The 19,554-nt window shown below is 38.4% G+C and overlaps 1 protein-coding gene across 2 annotated transcripts in view; it reads right to left on the bottom strand.

Moving 5' to 3' along the window:
• antxr1b (ANTXR cell adhesion molecule 1b) overlaps positions 1-19,554 on the bottom strand; it is a 30,677-nt gene that overhangs the window by 7,716 nt on the left and 3,407 nt on the right. The window contains exons 2-15 of one of the 2 annotated variants that reach the window (XM_051910752.1): positions 16,505-16,576; positions 16,038-16,109; positions 15,632-15,713; positions 15,517-15,550; positions 12,945-13,024; positions 12,613-12,681; positions 12,400-12,480; positions 11,468-11,528; positions 11,120-11,218; positions 7,302-7,371; positions 5,926-6,139; positions 4,100-4,195; positions 3,743-3,787; positions 3-98 (exon numbers count right to left, since the gene is read on the bottom strand). In XM_051910752.1, the coding sequence (XP_051766712.1) occupies positions 3-98; positions 3,743-3,787; positions 4,100-4,195; positions 5,926-6,139; positions 7,302-7,371; positions 11,120-11,218; positions 11,468-11,528; positions 12,400-12,480; positions 12,613-12,681; positions 12,945-13,024; positions 15,517-15,550; positions 15,632-15,713; positions 16,038-16,109; positions 16,505-16,576 (1,171 nt within the window). The remainder of the gene's footprint in view (positions 1-2; positions 99-3,742; positions 3,788-4,099; positions 4,196-5,925; positions 6,140-7,301; positions 7,372-11,119; positions 11,219-11,467; positions 11,529-12,399; positions 12,481-12,612; positions 12,682-12,944; positions 13,025-15,516; positions 15,551-15,631; positions 15,714-16,037; positions 16,110-16,504; positions 16,577-19,554) is intronic. The other variant, XM_051910753.1, reaches the window with a different exon arrangement.

Genomic DNA, 19,554 nt, shown 5'->3' with positions numbered 1-19,554 from the left:
ACTTCCATCCTTTTGATGCCACCAACTCCTCTCCCACCGTAGTACGATGCATCCACTGTTGGCCACTTCTTCTTTGGGTAGCCTTCATCCTCTTCATCCTTTAGTGAAAAACAGTCTAAAATGCATCTCTGTGCTCCAAGTAAATAAATAGTTGAATTTAATTCTGTCAACTTCCATTAGTAAATTGTCAGTGGCAAAACATCTACAAGAATATAGTGAAATATTTGCCATTACTTAAAAAAATTTCAGTTGAAGATAATGGAAAAAGATTATTTTTGCATGGATAATGGTGTAGTTACAGCATCTACCAGCAGGGGCTAACTGGCTTATGCTAACCAGCCAAACTGACCCAGTTATTAGGTGTTTGGAAGAGCCCATTACAAATAAATGCATCCTTTGTTTAATTATGCTCAAGGACGCACAAGAACAAAGTCATTATATATTTTCATGAACTGAAATCAATGAAGTCAACAATGTAATATTAATCCTTTCTGAGCACGGCCAGGAAATGATGTCAGCCTATACCTTCCTGTCATCTATCTGAATTTCTTGGCTCATAAGAAGTCAGACAGAATTGGATTTCCATATGTTCCCTCAGTCTGACTGCAACCATTTTAATGAGCTTGGGAAGACGAACTCTCTTAGAAGAACTTTTAGCATGAGTCTTTTTTATTTTTACTTTAAGTATTACTCCTCTACTAAAACAGAAACTTTTGGCTGGTAATTGATAATGATCACACCGTCTTCGGGGTTTAAGATAAGGGTTTTAATCTCCATTTCAGTTCTGCTCCCTTGGGTGAACTGTTGACTAATGGATGAAAAAAAGCATTTGGCAAAAAAATAAAAAATAATAATAATAATAAAACATTTTTTAATGATTTTGAAAGAAATCTCTTATGCTTATGCATTTATCTGATCAAAAATAACTGTTTTCTATTTCAATATATTTTAAAATGTAATTTATTCCTGTGATGGCAAAGCTGAATTTTCAGCATCATTACTCCAGTCTTCAGTGTCACATGATCCTTCAGAAATCATTCTAATATGCTGATTTGCTGCTCAAGTATCGCCACAGATATGGCCCGCCACAGATGAGTAGCTGAGTAATTCTCTACAGCAAGCCGACACGCAAACTGCAGCAAATTGCCGCACCAGGTGCATGGTCCAAAAGGGTTGTACAGTCTCTTAATGAGTCATGGGTGTGTTTTGGGCTCAACATGCAACAAACCAATCAGAGTGTCATCTCTTATTCCCTTGAAAAGCCAGGTGTGCTTGCACCATGGCAGATTGCTATTTACATGACGGAATATAGACACCCTCAACCTGACGAGTCAGTTTAAATACATGTGTGTATAGCCACGATTTGTCAAATAATTAACCAATTTCATTCGTCATTACTGCAAATAGGTAATTCTAAAACATGCAATGACAATCCATTATGACATCACAATAATAATCTTTTACATTGTAATCCTTTTATTTTTAATATTTGGCATGTTTGTGTGCTGCTGAGCTTCCCTGTGTGTGAAATAAGCAGAGTGTATGCGCATTGTGCACCCGCCTATAGGCACATATTACTAACGCGCCCTTTAAATAACAAACAAACAAAAAAAAATACTGCGCCATTGACTTTAGACCAGGTTTTTGTTGGTCAATGGCGCAGTCATTTTCAGTTGCCTCAAAATAGCAATGCACCTGAACACACCTCGTTTTCAGACCAGCACGCCCATGGGCGAACAGATGGGTGTGAATGCATTTGCTACTTAAACAGCGTAGGTACTGGACGTGAAAATGATAACTGCGTCGGGCTAGACGCAAAAAACCGTCACATTGCGCCGGGTGTATGATAGGGCCCTGAAAGTTCGCCATTGCATCCTGAAGCGCAGCATACAATAATCTTCATTAAAAATAGTGAGACTAAATTATTTTACCAGTGCTGATGCCACTCTCTCTCCTATTGCGGTCTTTCATATCAGTAGGTTTCGTTGACGTGAACTCCGTTAAGGTTGCATATAGTGTTGGAATTGAATATCGGATTTATAGCTATTCGTTTTGTGGAGACACACTTATGTGGCCTAGTGTAAATGAAACAAATCAGATAGCTATCTGATCAGTAAAAATGGATGAAGTGACCAGGTGTAAACAGGCTCATACTAAGCCCAAATATTTGAACAGTAGCTAATATATGAATGTATGTGTGAATTGTTTTCAACCATTATGGCCTATCCCTAGCACAGCACAGTTGATCTTTCTGAAGTAAAAAGCTATAAATTTTGCAGTGATGAGCCCTGAGGGCAGAAATCAAGGATCAGTTTGTACTTCCACTGTAGACTGTTACCTCAGACACTGCAAGACCTGCTTTAAGCTTATGGAATTTCCTGTTTTGAAGGAGAAATCTGAGACTTGGAAAGAGGAAGACTTGCGACGTGTCCAGGTTGAAATGTGCTCTGGACAATTAAATTGTTCTCAAAAATTCATAAACTTGAAGAGGTAGTACAAAAATTCCTTAACAGTGGAACTGCTCTTTGTCGTTTCGTCTCCAGATGTTTACATTTATCTTAGTCAAAAAGGGGGGGAAATCGTTAAAATTTATCAACATTACAGGGTGGATTTTCGGATAAAGTTTCACACTTTAAAATCACATAATTTTCTCACGCTTTCTGTCTTTTGTCATTATCAGTTTGGCACCCGTGGCCACATCTGTGAAAACTTTGCTGTGCAAATGTTTGGAACAAATATCAGTTGGCGCCTGCTCATAAGCAAAACCCTGAAGAAGAAATCTCGGAGGAAAAAGGTTTCATGATGAAAACACGCTACCAAACTCCATGATGAAAACTCCTACCAAAACACCAAGGCATAGCATTGAAAATCTACATTAAATTTCAATTATTATTTGCTAGAAATCTACCCTTTCCGTTTTGGTTCTCAAATCCAATTCGAGCTGTTTGAAGTGTGATTTAAGAGCAACAGCAGAGGGGAAGATTTTCAGTGAATAATGACTTAAATATAGATCTGTTTCACACAACGCTATCGTATGGCTTTGGACCAGTGTTATTTATTTCAGTTAAAGTTTCTTTTATTTAAGCAACAAAAATTATTCTTTTATGATTTTAGATTTAGTTTAAGTATAATAATCCTGCTACAGATGACTTGGAATGTAGTGTACTAGTGGACTGTAAACCTGAATAAGTTGACAAAACTCAAAAAATTTGAGGTAATCAGTTGCCTCAATTTTTAAGTTAAGAAATTCCAAGTTTAAATTAGCAGAACTGGCAGATTTTTATTTTGAACTCATACATTTTAATTGTTCTTAACTTTAAATGTTTGAGTATACTAATTCATACATTTAAAGTGCTAAATACTCATAAAAGTTAATTTAACTGAACTGATTTGTTTAATTTTAGTTTTTCGTACTCAAACCAATTAATTATTCTGAGCGATAGGGTTTACTTTTTTGGAGCTTAATCTACAGTGTGGACATTTTCCTAACTTATTTCCTTTTTGATTTCCACAGAAGCAAGTGAGTTACATGAGTTCAAAACACCATGAGGGTGTGTAAATAATGACATAATTTTCATTTTTGGATGAACTCTAATTTACCCAATGTACAGGTCTAGAGGTGGACATAAAATCAGATTTTTCACACTGGACTCCAACTTCTGACTACAATATGTGATCTTGACGTCATTCAAGACTCTGGAAACATGGAAGAAAAGCAAAAACCAAAGAAAGCGTCTCTTACCGAACTGTCGTCCATCACGGGTGGCGGCGGTGGCTCATGGACGATCTGTTGCGAATGAGAAGAAACTGTTTTTACAGTCTTTCATGTCACAGGAAAGATCTTTGAAGGAATGGAAATCAGATTTTAATGCAAAATGTCATTTTTTAAAACAACTTCCCTTTATCCCATCTCACTTCTTAGCAAGACTTTTTCCATGGCTCAGAATTTCACATTCATTTGCATTTCAATAAAGACATCATGGGCTCAAAAACTGCTTGAAAACCACTTTTCAGCACTGTAATGACTGGATTTTGGGCCCCGGTTGGGGTAACTTTTGAAAAAGAAAGCTGAGATGAGGGGCTTCAGTGCAAGACTTACCACGGTGCAACAGAGGGGCCAAAACCACCAGAGTGTCGCCATAGCAATCAGCAGCAGCAGTATCAGCAGCGCTATGGCCAAGAACGTTCCGTCGGTCTGATGGACAGAGCAGAAACACAGATCCAGGGGAGGTTTATGGTCCAAAGATAATAAACATTGAATAATCTTCCTCATGCCACACTCGGACCCTTCTGGATGGGGTTCCACTTAAAGGTTTGCGGTGTAATGGAGTTTAGGGACAGAATATTAATAGGAATTTATGCAAGGAGCTTTTTAAAACAGTATCTTGATCTCTGTGTGAGTGACTATGCTAGAAACCCCTTTAAAAAGCATCTTATATTCAGTGTATTTGTTTTACCCTGTATGAAGTCAAATACAGTATCTCACAAAACCTGTAAAAAACATTTCAGTCATATTTCACCACAAAATCAAAGAAATAAGAATTTATATTTTGCTTGGAAATGAAAATGAAGCCTATTTCCAGACTTTTAAGATTTGCACTGTGACATTATTTTCGTAATTTATAACTGTAATGCAATATATATATATATATATATATATATATATAGCTGCGAGCAATTATCAGGGTTCAAGTGCTTTAAGGTTTTTAAGCACATGTGTAAAAAGGTATTCCCCCGGTTTCGCAGACAAGGCTTAAGCTAGTCCTAGACTAAAATGCATGTTTGAGCTGTTTTAACTGAAAGCAACTTGTACTGACATATCTTAAAACACGTCAGAGCCATTGTTTTGTCTCAAGATCCAAACCAGTAATGTTTTTTTCTAGGGTACATTTATAAAAGTTACTTAAATACCCTAATTGAACTAAGGCCTAATCCTGGCTTAGGCTAAGCCCTGTCTGTGAAACCGGGCCATTATGTTTTATTTAGCAAGCCTGTAGCCATCTCGATCATACTTGGAAAAGACCATTTACAGCCAATACAGGCAATTTACAGTTTTTAATGCTTTTTAACAGTTATCGAGGTTGAGCCAAAAACCTATGACCAAAGCTGGTTTTTGAAATAATCTCCAATATTTAACGAAGTTGCACCATGTGATACGACTGACAATCAGACTCTGGAAAATCTCGCTGCACTGGTTTGGTTCCGATCTGTCCAAAAACCTAGGACTAGTTTGCAAAAGTAGTTTTTTCAAAAAATCCAAAATACCCGAAATTTCGCCAAAATGATGAGCAAATGCATGTCCATGTCGGATGAGCCAAGGATTCCAACCATATAAGACACTTGAGCCTAGGTTCAGGAGTTACGAGTCATTTCATACTTTTGACCGCTGTAGCGCTATAGAGGCCAATTGGGGTGTGCTTGAACCCCTGAATCCATAATAATTCAAATATTAAATAATTCAATACTTCAATTGTAAAGCATTGTTTTGCATCATGCCTTTATGCTGATTTTAAAAGTCACTGTATTACAGCAATAAGATTATGAAAATCACCTGGCTTTCAGAGTAAAAATAATCTGGAAAAAAAAAAAAAAAAAAACAATGTTACAATGCAAAAACATAAATAAATATTAACATATTTATTTATATCTAAATATTTATCTATATATCTATATACTTATCTTCTTGTTTTCAGGTGAAATGTGACCTGGACATGTTTTCATGAGATCACCCATATGGTATCAACAAAACTGTCACGTTCACACATTCAACACCTTATCAGTGGTTTTCAATCAATTCACATGTTTTTTGGCCACTGTTTCGCTGCAGAAACAGCACCAATCTGCTGCAATCTACCAGTGTGCTGTTGGAATGGCACCCCACCAGAGGAGTTTTTAGAGAGGGCAAGTAGGACAGAATATACTGACTGTGTTCAGAGGGCAGACTGAAGATGGAGCTGAACTAGAGGTACTGCCCAGTGTAGTGGTACTGGGAGTGGCTCTGCCCAGTGTAACAGTGGTAGTGGGCTTGACACTGCTGCCCTGCAGGGTTACTGTACTCACACAGCTGACAGTCGTGATGGTCACAGAACTGGAGATAAAACTCAGGCCGTTGTTCATACTGACATGGAGGGAGGCAGACCTATAAATGAAAAAGACATTTTTTTTTTCTTTTGATTGTGCCTTCAGTTTTAAATCCATTCTGCATTTTTCCCACAAATTACAAAAACATGTAGGCTTAAATCCATCTGGGCTTAAAGTGTTAGTTCACCCAAAAATGAAAATTCTGTCATTAATTACTCGCCCTCATGTTGTTCCTTCAACGCACGTTGGAGATTAATGTTTTGTAAATAAAGTGTTTTTTTGCGCAAACAAAGCACTCGTGTCGCTTCATAAAATTGAGGTTAAACCACTGGAGTCACATGGATTACTTTAGGATGGCTTGAGGGTGAGTAAAGCTTGGGGTAATTTTCATTTGACAGTGAACTAATCCTTTAATGATGTCTTTACTACCTTTCTGGGGCTTGAAAGTGGTAGTTGCGTTGCTGTCAATGGCTCTCAGATTTCATTAAAAAGATCTTCATTTGTGTTCCGAAGATGAACCAAAGTCTTATGGGTTTAGAACGACATTAGGGTGAGTAAATATTATATAACATTTTTTGAGGTGAACTAACCCTTTAAATTACGTATACAATTATACATACACTATCATTCATAAGCCTAGGGTCTGTAAGATGCTTTAAAAAATGTTTTTGAAAGGAGTCTCTTAAGCTCACCAAGGCTCCAGTCTTCAGTGTCACATGATCCTTCGGAAATAATTCTAATATGCTGATTTGGTGCTCAAGAAATGTTTCTTATTATTTAAACATTTCAAAACAATGGTGCTGCTTAATATTTTTGTGGAAACTGTGATGCATTTTTTAGGTAATGTATATTATCCTTTGAAATTTAAAAACGATAATTTAGGTATCACAACAAATTTTTAAAAAATGTAATACAATAGAATGCAAGGATGATGGGTTATGCGGGGACATCCTTTTACTGTTTTCACTGTAAATTAAAACGTGACTACATGTATTGTTTAAATTTGATTTCAATTAATAGTTTTTTTCCCATATAAAATTATGAAAGCTTTTAAAACGGTTTAAATTGAAAGTGCTAAAGTGCCTGGGATAAAAATGACTTTGAGAGAGCTGGGCGTCTTTCTGTCCTTTATTTTAATTTGGTTCTTGGCTTGTGTGTTTCTCTTTCCATTCTAGCTTTATTTGCTTCGGCCTAAAGAAAGAGTTTCCAGCAACACTTACGTTCCCTCCTCCTTCAGTACAGGCGCTGGGCAGAGCAGGTACGTGTCTTCGACTACCAGAGGCCTCTTCACTGGAGAATAACAACACACAGGAAAAGAAGCAGCTTGGCAAGTGCCCTTAGGCTTGATATCAGTGATTCTGTTTCATTTTACCATGTTTGTGTGGATAATTTAGCAGCAGCTCAACATACAAACCATTCTGAACCACCCTTACAGAAATAGTTTCATCACACACTACCATTCAAAAGTTTGGGGTCAGTAGGCTTCTTCTTCTTTCTTTCTTTTTTTTTTTTAAAGAAATTAATACTTTTATTGAGCAAGGATGCATTAAATATATTAAAAGTGACAGTAAAGACATTTATAATGTTACAAAAGATTTCTGTTTCAAATGCTGAACTTTCTATTCATCAAGGAATCTGAAAAAATGTGTTTTCCACAAAAATATTAAGCAGCAGAACTGTTTTCAACATTGATAAGAAATGTTTCTTGAGCACTAAATCAGCATATTAGACTGATTTCTGAAAGATCATGTACGGAGCCCCTAAAGGAACATGGTGATGGAAAAAATATATGAGATGGGAGGCAAAACTTATTTCAAAAACGTTTTAAAAAATTTTTACCAACCCCAAACTTATGAATGTCAGTGTAGTTTCCACACACACGCAAAAAAATAACATTAGTTATTGTTGTTTCTAATAAACAAATCCATAATAAATTAGATTTTTATATTTTTGTGGAGCATAATGCCAGTGCTTAATGCAGAACTTAATGCCAAGATGCTTCAGTGTACTGGGTGGTTGCCAGGGTGTTACTATGCAGTTGCAAGGCTGTTTTGGGTGGTCGCTAGGTCGTCACTCCCTGACGCAAATCAGAGGTGTCCACACTCAAGTCTCTATGATGCTTTGTTCTGTAGATATGACTCAAATCCCTCTTGTATTCTAAGTCTATGGGATTGTTTTGCTCATTTTCTTGTAACAGCACACCTCTTCTCAATAAGCCGCATGATTTGAGGTATTATTCATGCCAATATAGCACAAACAAGTTATTTGCAGACATTTGAAAAGCCCCTAACCCTACTTATGAGTAATGGTGATGCTCGCCTTAGCAATTACCACTAATAATTATTTTCAGAAGAAAAACACTGAAACTGCACTGCATATTTTTATCATTCAGGTTCAGCCTAAAACTGAAGGGCAGAATTTTTCATTCTCTTGTCATTTTTCCACATGAAAAATGAGAAACTGGAAAATGTTTGACTCCAAAGCCTCATTTACCCTGGCCGAGACTCACACTTGTGAGATGGGCCCTGCGTTTCCATTTGCCATCTGATATTCTTTAAGTAAAACAGCAGCTGAGAGAGAAGGATAGAAGCTCAGAAATCATTAGGACATCAACACCACAGCTGACTAATTTCTAGCCATTCACTTCCAAGATAAATCCAGCATTCCAGGAACTGTGCGTTGAGCCATTTTATTAGTTACCAAATGTAACAGTTATGCAAGAATCATACGATGGGATAGGGAGTATAATTTAGCGGCATACCCTAAAAGAATTGAATTTGTTCACCTATATGTGGAAAAAGAATTTTGAAGGTGCTTTCATGACATTGGTCTAACTCTACACATGCTAATCCAACAAATACATATACAAAACAATTAAAAACATCTAATATCCTGAACCAAAAGTACTGGTAATATTTTCCATTTGTGTTTTTAATGGTGTTTGTGCACATGTGTTTTGCATTCAAGGCAAGTCTTGTGATTTACAAGTGCTGCAGCCAACCTTTCTCGAGCAAAAAACACGGCAGCCGTACTGACATTTGGATTCAATTGGCTTCTTTATCATTACAAAAGGACAAAAACAAAGTTGTCTGCATTGCTACATGCATGAAGACAATGCTTATTTTTCTATTTCCACTGGTGAGTTTAGCTAGGCCTGGACTCAATGAATAAAACTTTCGGCTGCACTTTATTTTACAGTACGTGTACTTACATGTACAAATTTCACATTTTTATGTATTATTATTATTAGTAAGTGTATTTTGTCATTTAAATGCCAGTTTGAATGTTAGATGATCTATAGCAGGCAATGGGTGTTCAGAGTTCAGAGTTGTCGGATTTACAACATGTACATTTATCCACTTCTCCTGAAAGACCGGTGAACTGGGAAAAGAATAAACTTTATAATTACATACACAGTGTTTATCTATTATCAATAAAACATGTTGTCAAATTATAGCTATCTGAAAGGATTAATATTGCTGCTTCCATAGACATCAGTGTGTATTTTACACACTTTTTTTTCTGCTAGTACTATGTGTATTTAAATATCACAGAACAGTTGTGATCTATGGTTGTGATTTGTGACAGGTGTGCACAGCCAAAGTCCCTTTAAAACAAGTCATTTCACTCGGCGGCCATCTTTGAAACGCTTCTCGGGCAGCCATTTCATTATGCAAGTACAGCTCCTATCTATTTGAATGGGGAAACATCAAGATTCAAATTTAGAAGATTTGAATTTAGCAGTTGATGACGTGCCACACTGAATGTTCTAATCACACCTGTGTGATCACATCAAATGTTAAAAAATGATTATGTTTTGTCTTTTGGAAGTTGCATTCAATATCCATTTGGCTCAAAAATCTGGTTTAAATTGGTTTAAATGGGCATGACGCCTCTGGGTTCAGGGTTAGCACCTAGTTAGTCATTGTAATTACTGTAATAAGTACATCGTATGTACATGGGAAACAGGAATGTAAAACAAAGTGCTACCAAACTTTCAGTCATTTAACAACTGTGACTTTTGTTCCTTATCAAATGAGGAAATCATTTGGGTTAGCAGCTAATGCTAACACAGGATGGTAGAGCTGCACAATTCTGGATAAAATGAGAATCATGATTTTTTGTTTTCAAAAAGATAACATGTAATTTACTAGAAGTTCTGAAAAAAAATAAATTGCTGACTCTAATTGCTGAAAATGTTTGAATTAATTATTTACAAAATGGTTTTGAATGAATTCAATGACTCATTAATAAATACTTGTTTCATTGCTGGATGAATCAGTTTTTTTGAACGAATCTTTTGAATGAACAATTCAATGACAAATACATTTTTTACCAGTCAGTTGTCGCCACCTAGTGGAATTAGTAGTAATTGATATAACCGTTATTTGATGTGCCAAGTTCGTTTCAAAAGGTAGTTTGCTCTATTTTGATCGCTATCGTAGACATCGGTGTTTAAATACTAACTTAAAACTTATATCTCAGTACTTCTGTGATAATGTGAATATTTGTAACAAAGAAATAACTAATGTGTGATTCAAAACGGCTCTCTCTGGCAGCGGCAGCACGAACACAGATTTGAACGTTCCGGTATGATTTTGTCAAAGGTTTAATAGACGCGGGAGAATCGTTGTCATTAATAAAGTAGGATCGCGTGGGTGCTTGAATCGAGATCGCGATCTTTTTACAGATTAATCGTGCAGCTCTACAGGATGGCCTATTAAAGGTACAGTAAGCGTTTTCTGAGAAACACTGTTGAAAGTGGATTGGACCATCAAACACACTTGTAGCCAATCAGCAGTAAGGGGTGTGTCCACTCACAAGGAGGGAGGTGCCTGTGATGCATAGCATGTTCATGAATTTGGGGGTGGAGTTATCAAGATAGGGGTGTGATCCTTTTGGGTAGGGGCGTGTTTGTTTTGGTGATTTCAAATATCAACAGCATTTCTCAGAAATCAGTACTGCACCTATAAAATTTCAGCAGCTCACAGTTGGCAACGCAAGGAACAGGAATCGGTTTGTGCTGTTTTTCACTTACTCACGGTGAGGGTGTTGTTGATACGGAAGCTGCAAAGGATTCTGCTCACATCACGGGCATGAAGGAATCCGTTCCCTCGAATCACTACCTCAAAGGATTCTGGGATGGAAGAAACACATTGTGTTTGATGTTACATACATGTTGTGTCCTGAACAAAAAAAAAAAAAAACACGCAATCCAATATGACCATTCAAGCTGGAAATGCATTTCCAAAAATCCTTTAGGTTTAGATCGGCTTTAGATTCGGATTTCATGTGGTGTTTTGCAGTTGTAGCTATATGTAAAAAATCTGATTTTTTTGTTGCGTGTCTGAACTAGGTCTTTGCCACAGGCCTGACGTATGTTTACCTCCTGCACAAATACTTGAGGGCTCCACGGCGAGGATTTCTATACAGGATCTCTTCAATATCTGAGGCAAGAAAAGAAGAAAGCTTTTATGTTTGAATGTTCTGAACATGTCATAGATGTCATTTTATTGTAGAGATTACACAATATCTGTGTTTTTTAAGTAACTTTAACTTTATATATAAAGGCTTTAGATATAAAGGCTCTGTTCCAAAACCTAGTGAGCTGGCTTGCTCTCTATTGCATACAGTAGGCACCATCCTAACTCAAGCATTCTCATAAATGACTGATTTGTAATGCTCTATACTATGCATCAACTCACAATTGATTTCAATAGAGTTTGTCAAAGAGTTTTAGTGTAATGGAGGCCAGCTAGTAAAGAACTGTGCAAGTAAACCTCACTCCCCTGGCCTCAAGAGTTTGACTAATGCTGCAGTTTTTAGCGTCCTTGTTATCACACCCACCTCCCATGCCGGAAACACAGGTTCGAATCCCACTCATTGTGGTGCTGAGTAGAACCGGAGGGGGGTGTATAGATTTTAATTATATTGAGCTATTTTTTTTTTTTTTACAATACTTTTGATACAGAATTATTTTAGTTGCATTAAATGTTATAATAGTATTTTTTAAATGCATTTTATATTTATAATTGACTTTTTTCTCACTTTGCCTGCCATCTTGGATAGATTTTTTTTTCACTGAGCCACTCAGAGTTACATTATCATTTCAGTGAATGACACATGCAACGCTGCCTTAGAATTTGACTAAAAGACGGCATGTTTTTCCTGTCAAAAGTGCACATTTGATAACATAAAATGCTGCCTAGGCAGCTCACAAGGTTTTGGAACGCAGCTAATTAGATACATCAATAAAATTATCAAAATAAAGATTTGAGAGTAGCTGTGACGGAGTTTAATTTTATTCCATCCACTCACTGAATCAATGACCCCTTGCAGTGCTTCAAAGCCGTCATTAACAGGAAAGACGTGATCTTTGCTGTCAGCTATTGTTGCCAGCTGTGACCAAATGAGAAATCATGAAAATATGCGTTTGTATTCTTTCATTCTTACATTGTATAACAAATGCTGAAAGGTCAAGATTGTGATGAACTGCTCACAATGAAGGGCCAAATCATTTTGTCACCTTACCTGGGTTTCATTAAAGTCCTTCACTCCAACACAGTACACAGAAGCTCCCAGCTGACGCGAGCGACCGGCCTGCCATTTGATCATATCAAAGAAAGGGTTCAAAAAGATGTGTGCTGGGTTGCACATTTTCAATTAGAGTCAGCACATGTGAAATATCAAACTATGCAAATATGATCTAGATAATGAAAGAGACAGTCTGAGAGAAAGAAGGCCCAATGTTCAGTTTATTTTATAAATAGCTGCTGCCTCTGCGGGTAAAGTCAGCTAAAGTACATTTTTTTCATGCTCAGGGGAGAAATAATAGGAAAATATGTCAGGATCTAAGGTCTCACCTCTCTGGCTGCCAAGTCAAATTCATTCTCGCGCAATTCTCCATCTGTCAGAGCAATGATGACACTCGCTGTGCGGTATCCTAACAAAAGCAGAAAGTGAGAAACTATAATGGTCCATAAAAGAACCTCCAAGAGTGGTTCAGAGTGTGAATTATTTAATACATTTTTGAATTTCTGACAGTAGTTTCTGGGAGTTCGTTACTTTGGGGTTCATCTCATGGCCCTGATATCACCAAATAGTCTTTTGGCGCGCGTATGCCGCGGTCACACTAGACTAGTGCGAAATTTCATCGGATGCTGCAACGGTCGTGATATGACGTCACGGTCTACAGCGTCTTTTTTTTTTTTTTTTTTTTTTTAATAAACATGAATTCAAAAACATATAGTAAATACGTTCGAAATGTAAAAATATAGAACCTACTCGACTTTACTGCAAAAATATCATTCTTTTAATTCAGCCAAGAAGTCATGCCGTGACGAATCGATCTTTTACTGGTTGCACGTCTTCACGTGATGCGAAGTCGCAGGTCAGAGTTCACCAAACTTGAACTTTGGAACGCAGCGACAGAGATCGTATTATTATAGGTAGATAAGAGGGTCTGTATATCTTACCATTGGAGAAAGTGTAACGGCTAACTTAATCAAGTGCGGCACCTCTCAGCCTATCGTATCGCCGTTCAAAACTCCTCCCTGCGTACCGCCAATGCATACCGCCCATACCGCCAGTTAGCATTAGCCGTTACGCTTTTTTGGCTAAAGGTTGCAGGCTTGCCTTCCAGTGGCTTTGGCAGCGAAATGCGAAACTTTTCGCATGAGCTTGGGTTTCCGGTCTGACGCATTTGCATGCGAATGGAAGTTAATGGGACGAAAAGTGCAGTGTGACCGCACCTGTAGCCTACGAAATATTCGTATGCTTTTTTTCGTATATGTGATCCTAAAAATTCGTCACATACAGAGACCTTGCACTCTGAGTCCGATGCGTATTAATGAATCTGTTGCGAAAAAATTCGCAAAACAATACAAAATGGAGTCTTCAAGCAGTGAACATGTCCTCTCTCTTCTTAAAAAGAGAAAAAGAAAGAGGAAATATTGGGTCCATCCAATCCCGAGATTGCATAGAGAGAAAGGAGAGTTCCACCTCATCAAGGAGCTGTGTGATTATCCCGAGCAATTCAGAGTTTACTTCAGGATGTCATTGGCTCAGTTTGATGCTTTGCTACTGGCACAATCTGTTTTTATATTCCGTCTCTTTGTATTCCGCACTTTGTTTGTCATACAGTGCTACTGCTTTGTGCTGTGTAGATGTGGATCAACTTGTCAGATCAAAATTTCGGACGTGAATTTCGGACTCAAAGACCTTACCTCTTCAAAAATGTAATAACAACTCGTCAATTCTACGCGGACCGCAAGCGCTGTGATTGGTCTGCTAGAGCCCCTCACTCAGTTAAAAAAAACTGGCGCGGAGAAGAGCGAGCGTTTTTAACTTCCATAGGCCCCGTGTCCACCAAAGCGTTTTTTCCAGCTGCTAGTGTACTTTTCCAATTGTTTTCAATGGAAGCGCCGCTTTTTTTAAACGCCAGGAGCGTAACAAGGCGCTGAGCGTCTTTTTCACGCTCAAGCACTGAGAGCTCTGCGTTTTTTTACTGGTCGCCTCGAGTTGAAGAATGTTCAACTTTGAGTAAAACGCTGCACTCATCACTGTCACTTTTTATTCAGCCATCCAATCAGAGTGGAGAAGAGGCGGGACAAATACAACACCGACCAACTGTCACAACATTCTTGCTGTACAATGACATCAACAAGCAGAGAACGAAACAAAATGGATGAGAAATTAATATTGCTGGCTTTGACTGTCGGGTAGAAGTCTGCCCCGGAGCTCGCACTAGTGCTGGCTCAGCAAAAGTGCGCATCGAGGGCGCATATCGGCCACAAAGGGGGCGCTCGCGAGCACCCTTCTGAAGCCTAAAATTGACAAATGCGACACCCTACGGTCTCGTGGACTTAACGGACACGCGAACGCGACAGCCATTGTAAGTCCACAAGACCGAAATGCATAGAAGTGTGCCATTTGGGACAGGGCGTTTTAAGCAGAGCGCCTAGCATTTTCAGCTGGCTAAAAACGCTTTGGTGGACACACGGCCATAGAATGAAAAAACGCTATGTTTCAGGGGACACGCGCCGTCAAACTGCAACAAAGTCGTTGCCTATTTGCCGCCAACATTGCTGAAGCTTCTCTGACAACGTACATGACAAGCTGCTGCTTCTTCAGCTTTTGCCTTGGTACTCAAAATGACCGTGGACACCACCACCGTCATCCACGTTTTAAACTTTCTGATGTGTAAACATATAATAAAATAATATATAATGACAGTAGCCTACTTATATTTTGTCGACCATGATCCGATACAAATCGGCAAACGAACGAATAAACGTGACATCTATAACTACATCTTTAACTGACTAAAGGTGAAATTTCGCGGGCAAAAAGGTCCCCATTGTCACAAATTTAGAAAGGTAGGAAGCACAGCTCACACAGAAGCCAGTCACCAGAAGAATGTGATTCATAACGTACCGTCACCTGTTCCATAGTAGATCTGCTCACTTGCCTAGAAAACCACGCAAATATTTATCAATAAACAGTGCATTTGTTCTGAGGTACTTTACTGTACTTTACAATAACCTCTTACCCTCTGAAAGCCTTTGTGCATGAAGGTATCTCCACCTGGTAAAACATGCTGAAGTTCCTCCAGCCCAGCACGAATCAGATCCCTGAATATTAAGATTTTTAGGAGTTTCATGGCAATTTACTGTGTTTATACATCATGCAATAATTGCTTTACTGTTTATTTAAATAAAGATGAAATGTACTTTAACAGAGAGATACAATTCATTCAGAGGCAAACCAACTGTAACCAGCATAATGCCTGGACCAGCATGGATTTAAATGCTGCCAGCTCTACTTGATTTGTTTGAACAACACAAGATACAAAAAAGGTGACCGACTCAAAGCAAGTAAAAAGATATCAAAGTCAAAAGCTTTTCAGCCAGAGATATTGGCAGTATGAAATCACAGCATGTGTTATGAACTCTTGCCTGTCTTCTGTAAGTTTCATCAGGATCCTTCCCTCCGTTGAAAAGACTATGAAGGACATGCGGAGCTGGGGGCTGAAGAGAGAGAGCATAATAGGTAAAACATTTTTTTTTTTTTTTTTTTTATTCCTCGACCATCAGGCTGCAGTTGCTGCCAAGCTGACATTAATAGGGTCTTCTAGGATTTCCATTAGCTATTCCTGCTATACAAGCTGTCATTATTCCTTAGCACTTAAATTGGCTTGCAGCCTTTTAATTATATATTTTTTGGACAGTGACAACTCCAAATTGCTTGCCACAGTAAAGTGTACAGTCATTGAACAATTTAATTTCAACCACAACAGAACAACTTCTTAAAACTTTAGGTTACATATCTCTTTTTTTTAATAAATACATTGTAGTAATGACAATAAACAGATCAGAAAAAATAATAAAACCTATACAGCATGCTGAGTTTCTGCTGGAATCACCTGATGAACTTATGCGCAAGGTGATCAACGAAGTAGTAGATCTCGTTCCAGTGGTGCTGTACACTTCCAGACCTGAGAATGAAGACAAAGATTTAATGTATTCTAGAATTCAGCATTAGGATCGCACAAAATAATTAAGAATGCAATCATCGACATAAGATGATATAAAAATATATACACCGATCAGGCATAACATTATGACCACTGACAGGTGAAGTGAATAACACTGATTATCTCTTCATCACGGCACCTGTTAGTGGGTGGGATATATTAGGCAGCAAGTGAACATTTTGTCCTCAAAGTTGATGTGTTTTAGAAGCAGGAAAAATGAGTTTGACAAGGGCCAAATTATGATGACTAGACGACTGGGTCAGAGCATCTTCAAAACTGAAGCTCTTGTGGGGTGTTCCCGGTCTGCAGTGGTCAGTATCTATCAAAAGTGGTCAAAGGAAGGAACAGTGGTGAACTGATGACAGGGTCATGGGTGGCCAAGGCTCATTGATGCACGTGGGGAGCGAAGACTGGCCGTGTGGCCCAATCCAACAGACGAGCTACTGTAGCTCAAATTGCTCAAGAAGTTAATGCTGGTTCTGATAGAAAGGTGTCAGAATACACCTTGCGTATGGGGCTGCATAGCCACAGACCAGTCAGGGTGCCCATGCTGACCCCTGTCCACTGCCGAAAGCGCCAACAGTGGGCACGTGAGCATCAGAACTAGACCACGGAGCAATGGAAGAAGGTGGCCTGGTCTGATGAATCGCGTTTTCTTTTGCATCATGTGGATGGCCAGGTGCTTGTGTGTCGCTTACCTGGGGAACACATGGCACCAGGATGCACTATGGGAAGAAGGCAAGCTGGCAGAGGCAGTGTGATGCTTTGAGCAGTGTTTTGCTGGGAAACCTTGGGTCCTGCCATCCATGTGGATGTTACTTTACCCCCTACCTAAGAATTGTCACAGACCATGTACACCCTTTCATGGAAACGGTATTCCCTGGTGGGTGTGGCCTCTTTCAGCAGGATAATCCGCCCTGCCACAAAGCAAAAATGGTTCAGGAAAGGTTTGAGGAACACAACAACGATTTTGAGGTGTTGACTTGGCCTCCAAATTCCCCAGATCTCAATCCAATCCAGCATCTGTGGGATGTGCTGAACAAACAAGTCCGATCCATGGGGCTCCACCTCGCAACTTACAGGACTTAAATGATCTGCTGCTAACATCTTGGTGCCAGATACCACAGCACACCTTCAGGGGTCTAGTGGAGTCCATGCCTCGACGGGTCAGGGCTGTTTTGGCACCAAAAGGGGGACCAACACAATATTAGGAAGGTGGTCATAATGTTATGCCTGATCAGTGTATGTGCACACTTAAGCGACACTAAAAATGAATTTCATTTCATTAGATAAAATATCAAACTAAAAGGCATCTGCAAATAAATACTGCAGGAGCTTTTTAAACAACTAATGTCTCTTCATATTTGCGCTATATTTTCTTCATATTTTGACTCATGTTTTGGTGATTTTATTGGATGTACAGTAGTATGATGTCCGTACCTCTTTTGTAGTATGTTATATTTTCTTTGTTATTCAAAAACAAATGTCTTTTCTCAAATGTTTTGTTTGAAAAGTGTGCTTTCTTGACCAGTGCCACATGCTTCGATATTTTGACATTTAATGCATCGACTTTTGTTTTTCTTAAGAGTCCAAATAATCTTTTTTTTAGGCCACAGCAAAAGAAAATCAACTACCAGGTAGGAAAAGCATTGAAAGTAAGGGAATTAACACACACATGGAGGATGAATTTTGTTCCATTTTTCAGTGCAAGAGGTAGTGTCAGTGAATGTAATCTTCAAGGTGTCATTTTGTTAAAAACACCTTATGCAATATTGACTGAGGCAGAGAGCAATGCAACACCAGAGGAGATAGGTCTGCATCAATTGTCTAACAGCAGAAGGTGTGACATTTATGACTGCTGTCTGAGACACTACATCATCTGCCAAAGTAACATACCAACACTACTTTTTTGGGGGGTGGGGTCTCTTTGGAAAACGTTTAGAAGTTCACATGATAGATTAAATCCACAGAAGGATTTAGGATGGTCATATGTTGTAGTGGTGATTTTTCCCTGAAATTACACACTCCTGACATCCTTTTTAAGGATTATCTGAAGATTCATTGCAGATTTGCATGGCAGCATGTCTCTGTCCACAAGTCTAAAAAAAGTAGTTTTAAAAAAGCTTCTGACACAGAGAATAATATCTGAGCAGCTAGTTGCAAACTCTTTGTTAAGTGGACTTCTTTAATGGCTCAGCTTGTGTAATAGCTCATCTGGCCAGGCAATTGCGGTGGAGACAAATCAAAAAAGAATGTCAAGCTTACGTAAGCAACGTCGAAGGCATCCAGAGTCAGTAAAAGCTTTCCTCTGCGCACATCCACCCCCACAAACACACCAGTGCTGCTAATTCAGTCTTGATAAATTCAACAGATGGTAATACACATTTTTTTAGAATGTGGGCAGTCTATTATTGTCTCTAATTCTGTTGCTGTTCTATTTTCCTTAAGTTTATATATGGTATGAAGATATGGAATTGGAGCCAATACATTCTAGACCCAAGACTAAACTTTTCAATGCTTAAATTCAGACAAAGACAAGAACCATGCAATGCCATGCATTTTAGTGAACTGAAGAAAGGAAAAACTGAATTCATTGTAGCATTCATATGAAATAGTGGACGTTTATAACTATGGATTTCTTGCAAATTCTCTGTAATACCTCACCAATAGTTGAGGTCACTTTCACCTTAAGTGCTTTGGAAATAAGTTGCAGTTTTGTCTGAAACCATGAGCCAAGACGCAGATCCAGGCCAAGACTGTAAGTTTGAGACCCAAACCACATTTTTTTTTTTTTTTTAGAATAACAACATTCTACATTTATGCATTTAGCAGCTGCTTTTATCCAAAGCGACTTAAAGAGGAACAGAAGCAATTTGTAAAAAAGCCAACAATTTTCGTAATATACAATGGTTGGCTTATCAGACATCTAGATCAGGAAG

Source organism: Ctenopharyngodon idella, chromosome 10 (genome assembly GCF_019924925.1).
Source record: "Ctenopharyngodon idella isolate HZGC_01 chromosome 10, HZGC01, whole genome shotgun sequence".
NCBI lineage: Eukaryota > Metazoa > Chordata > Actinopteri > Cypriniformes > Xenocyprididae > Ctenopharyngodon > Ctenopharyngodon idella.
The sequence above is the reverse complement of the archived record's forward strand: the minus strand, read 5'-3'. Positions and strand labels throughout refer to the sequence as shown.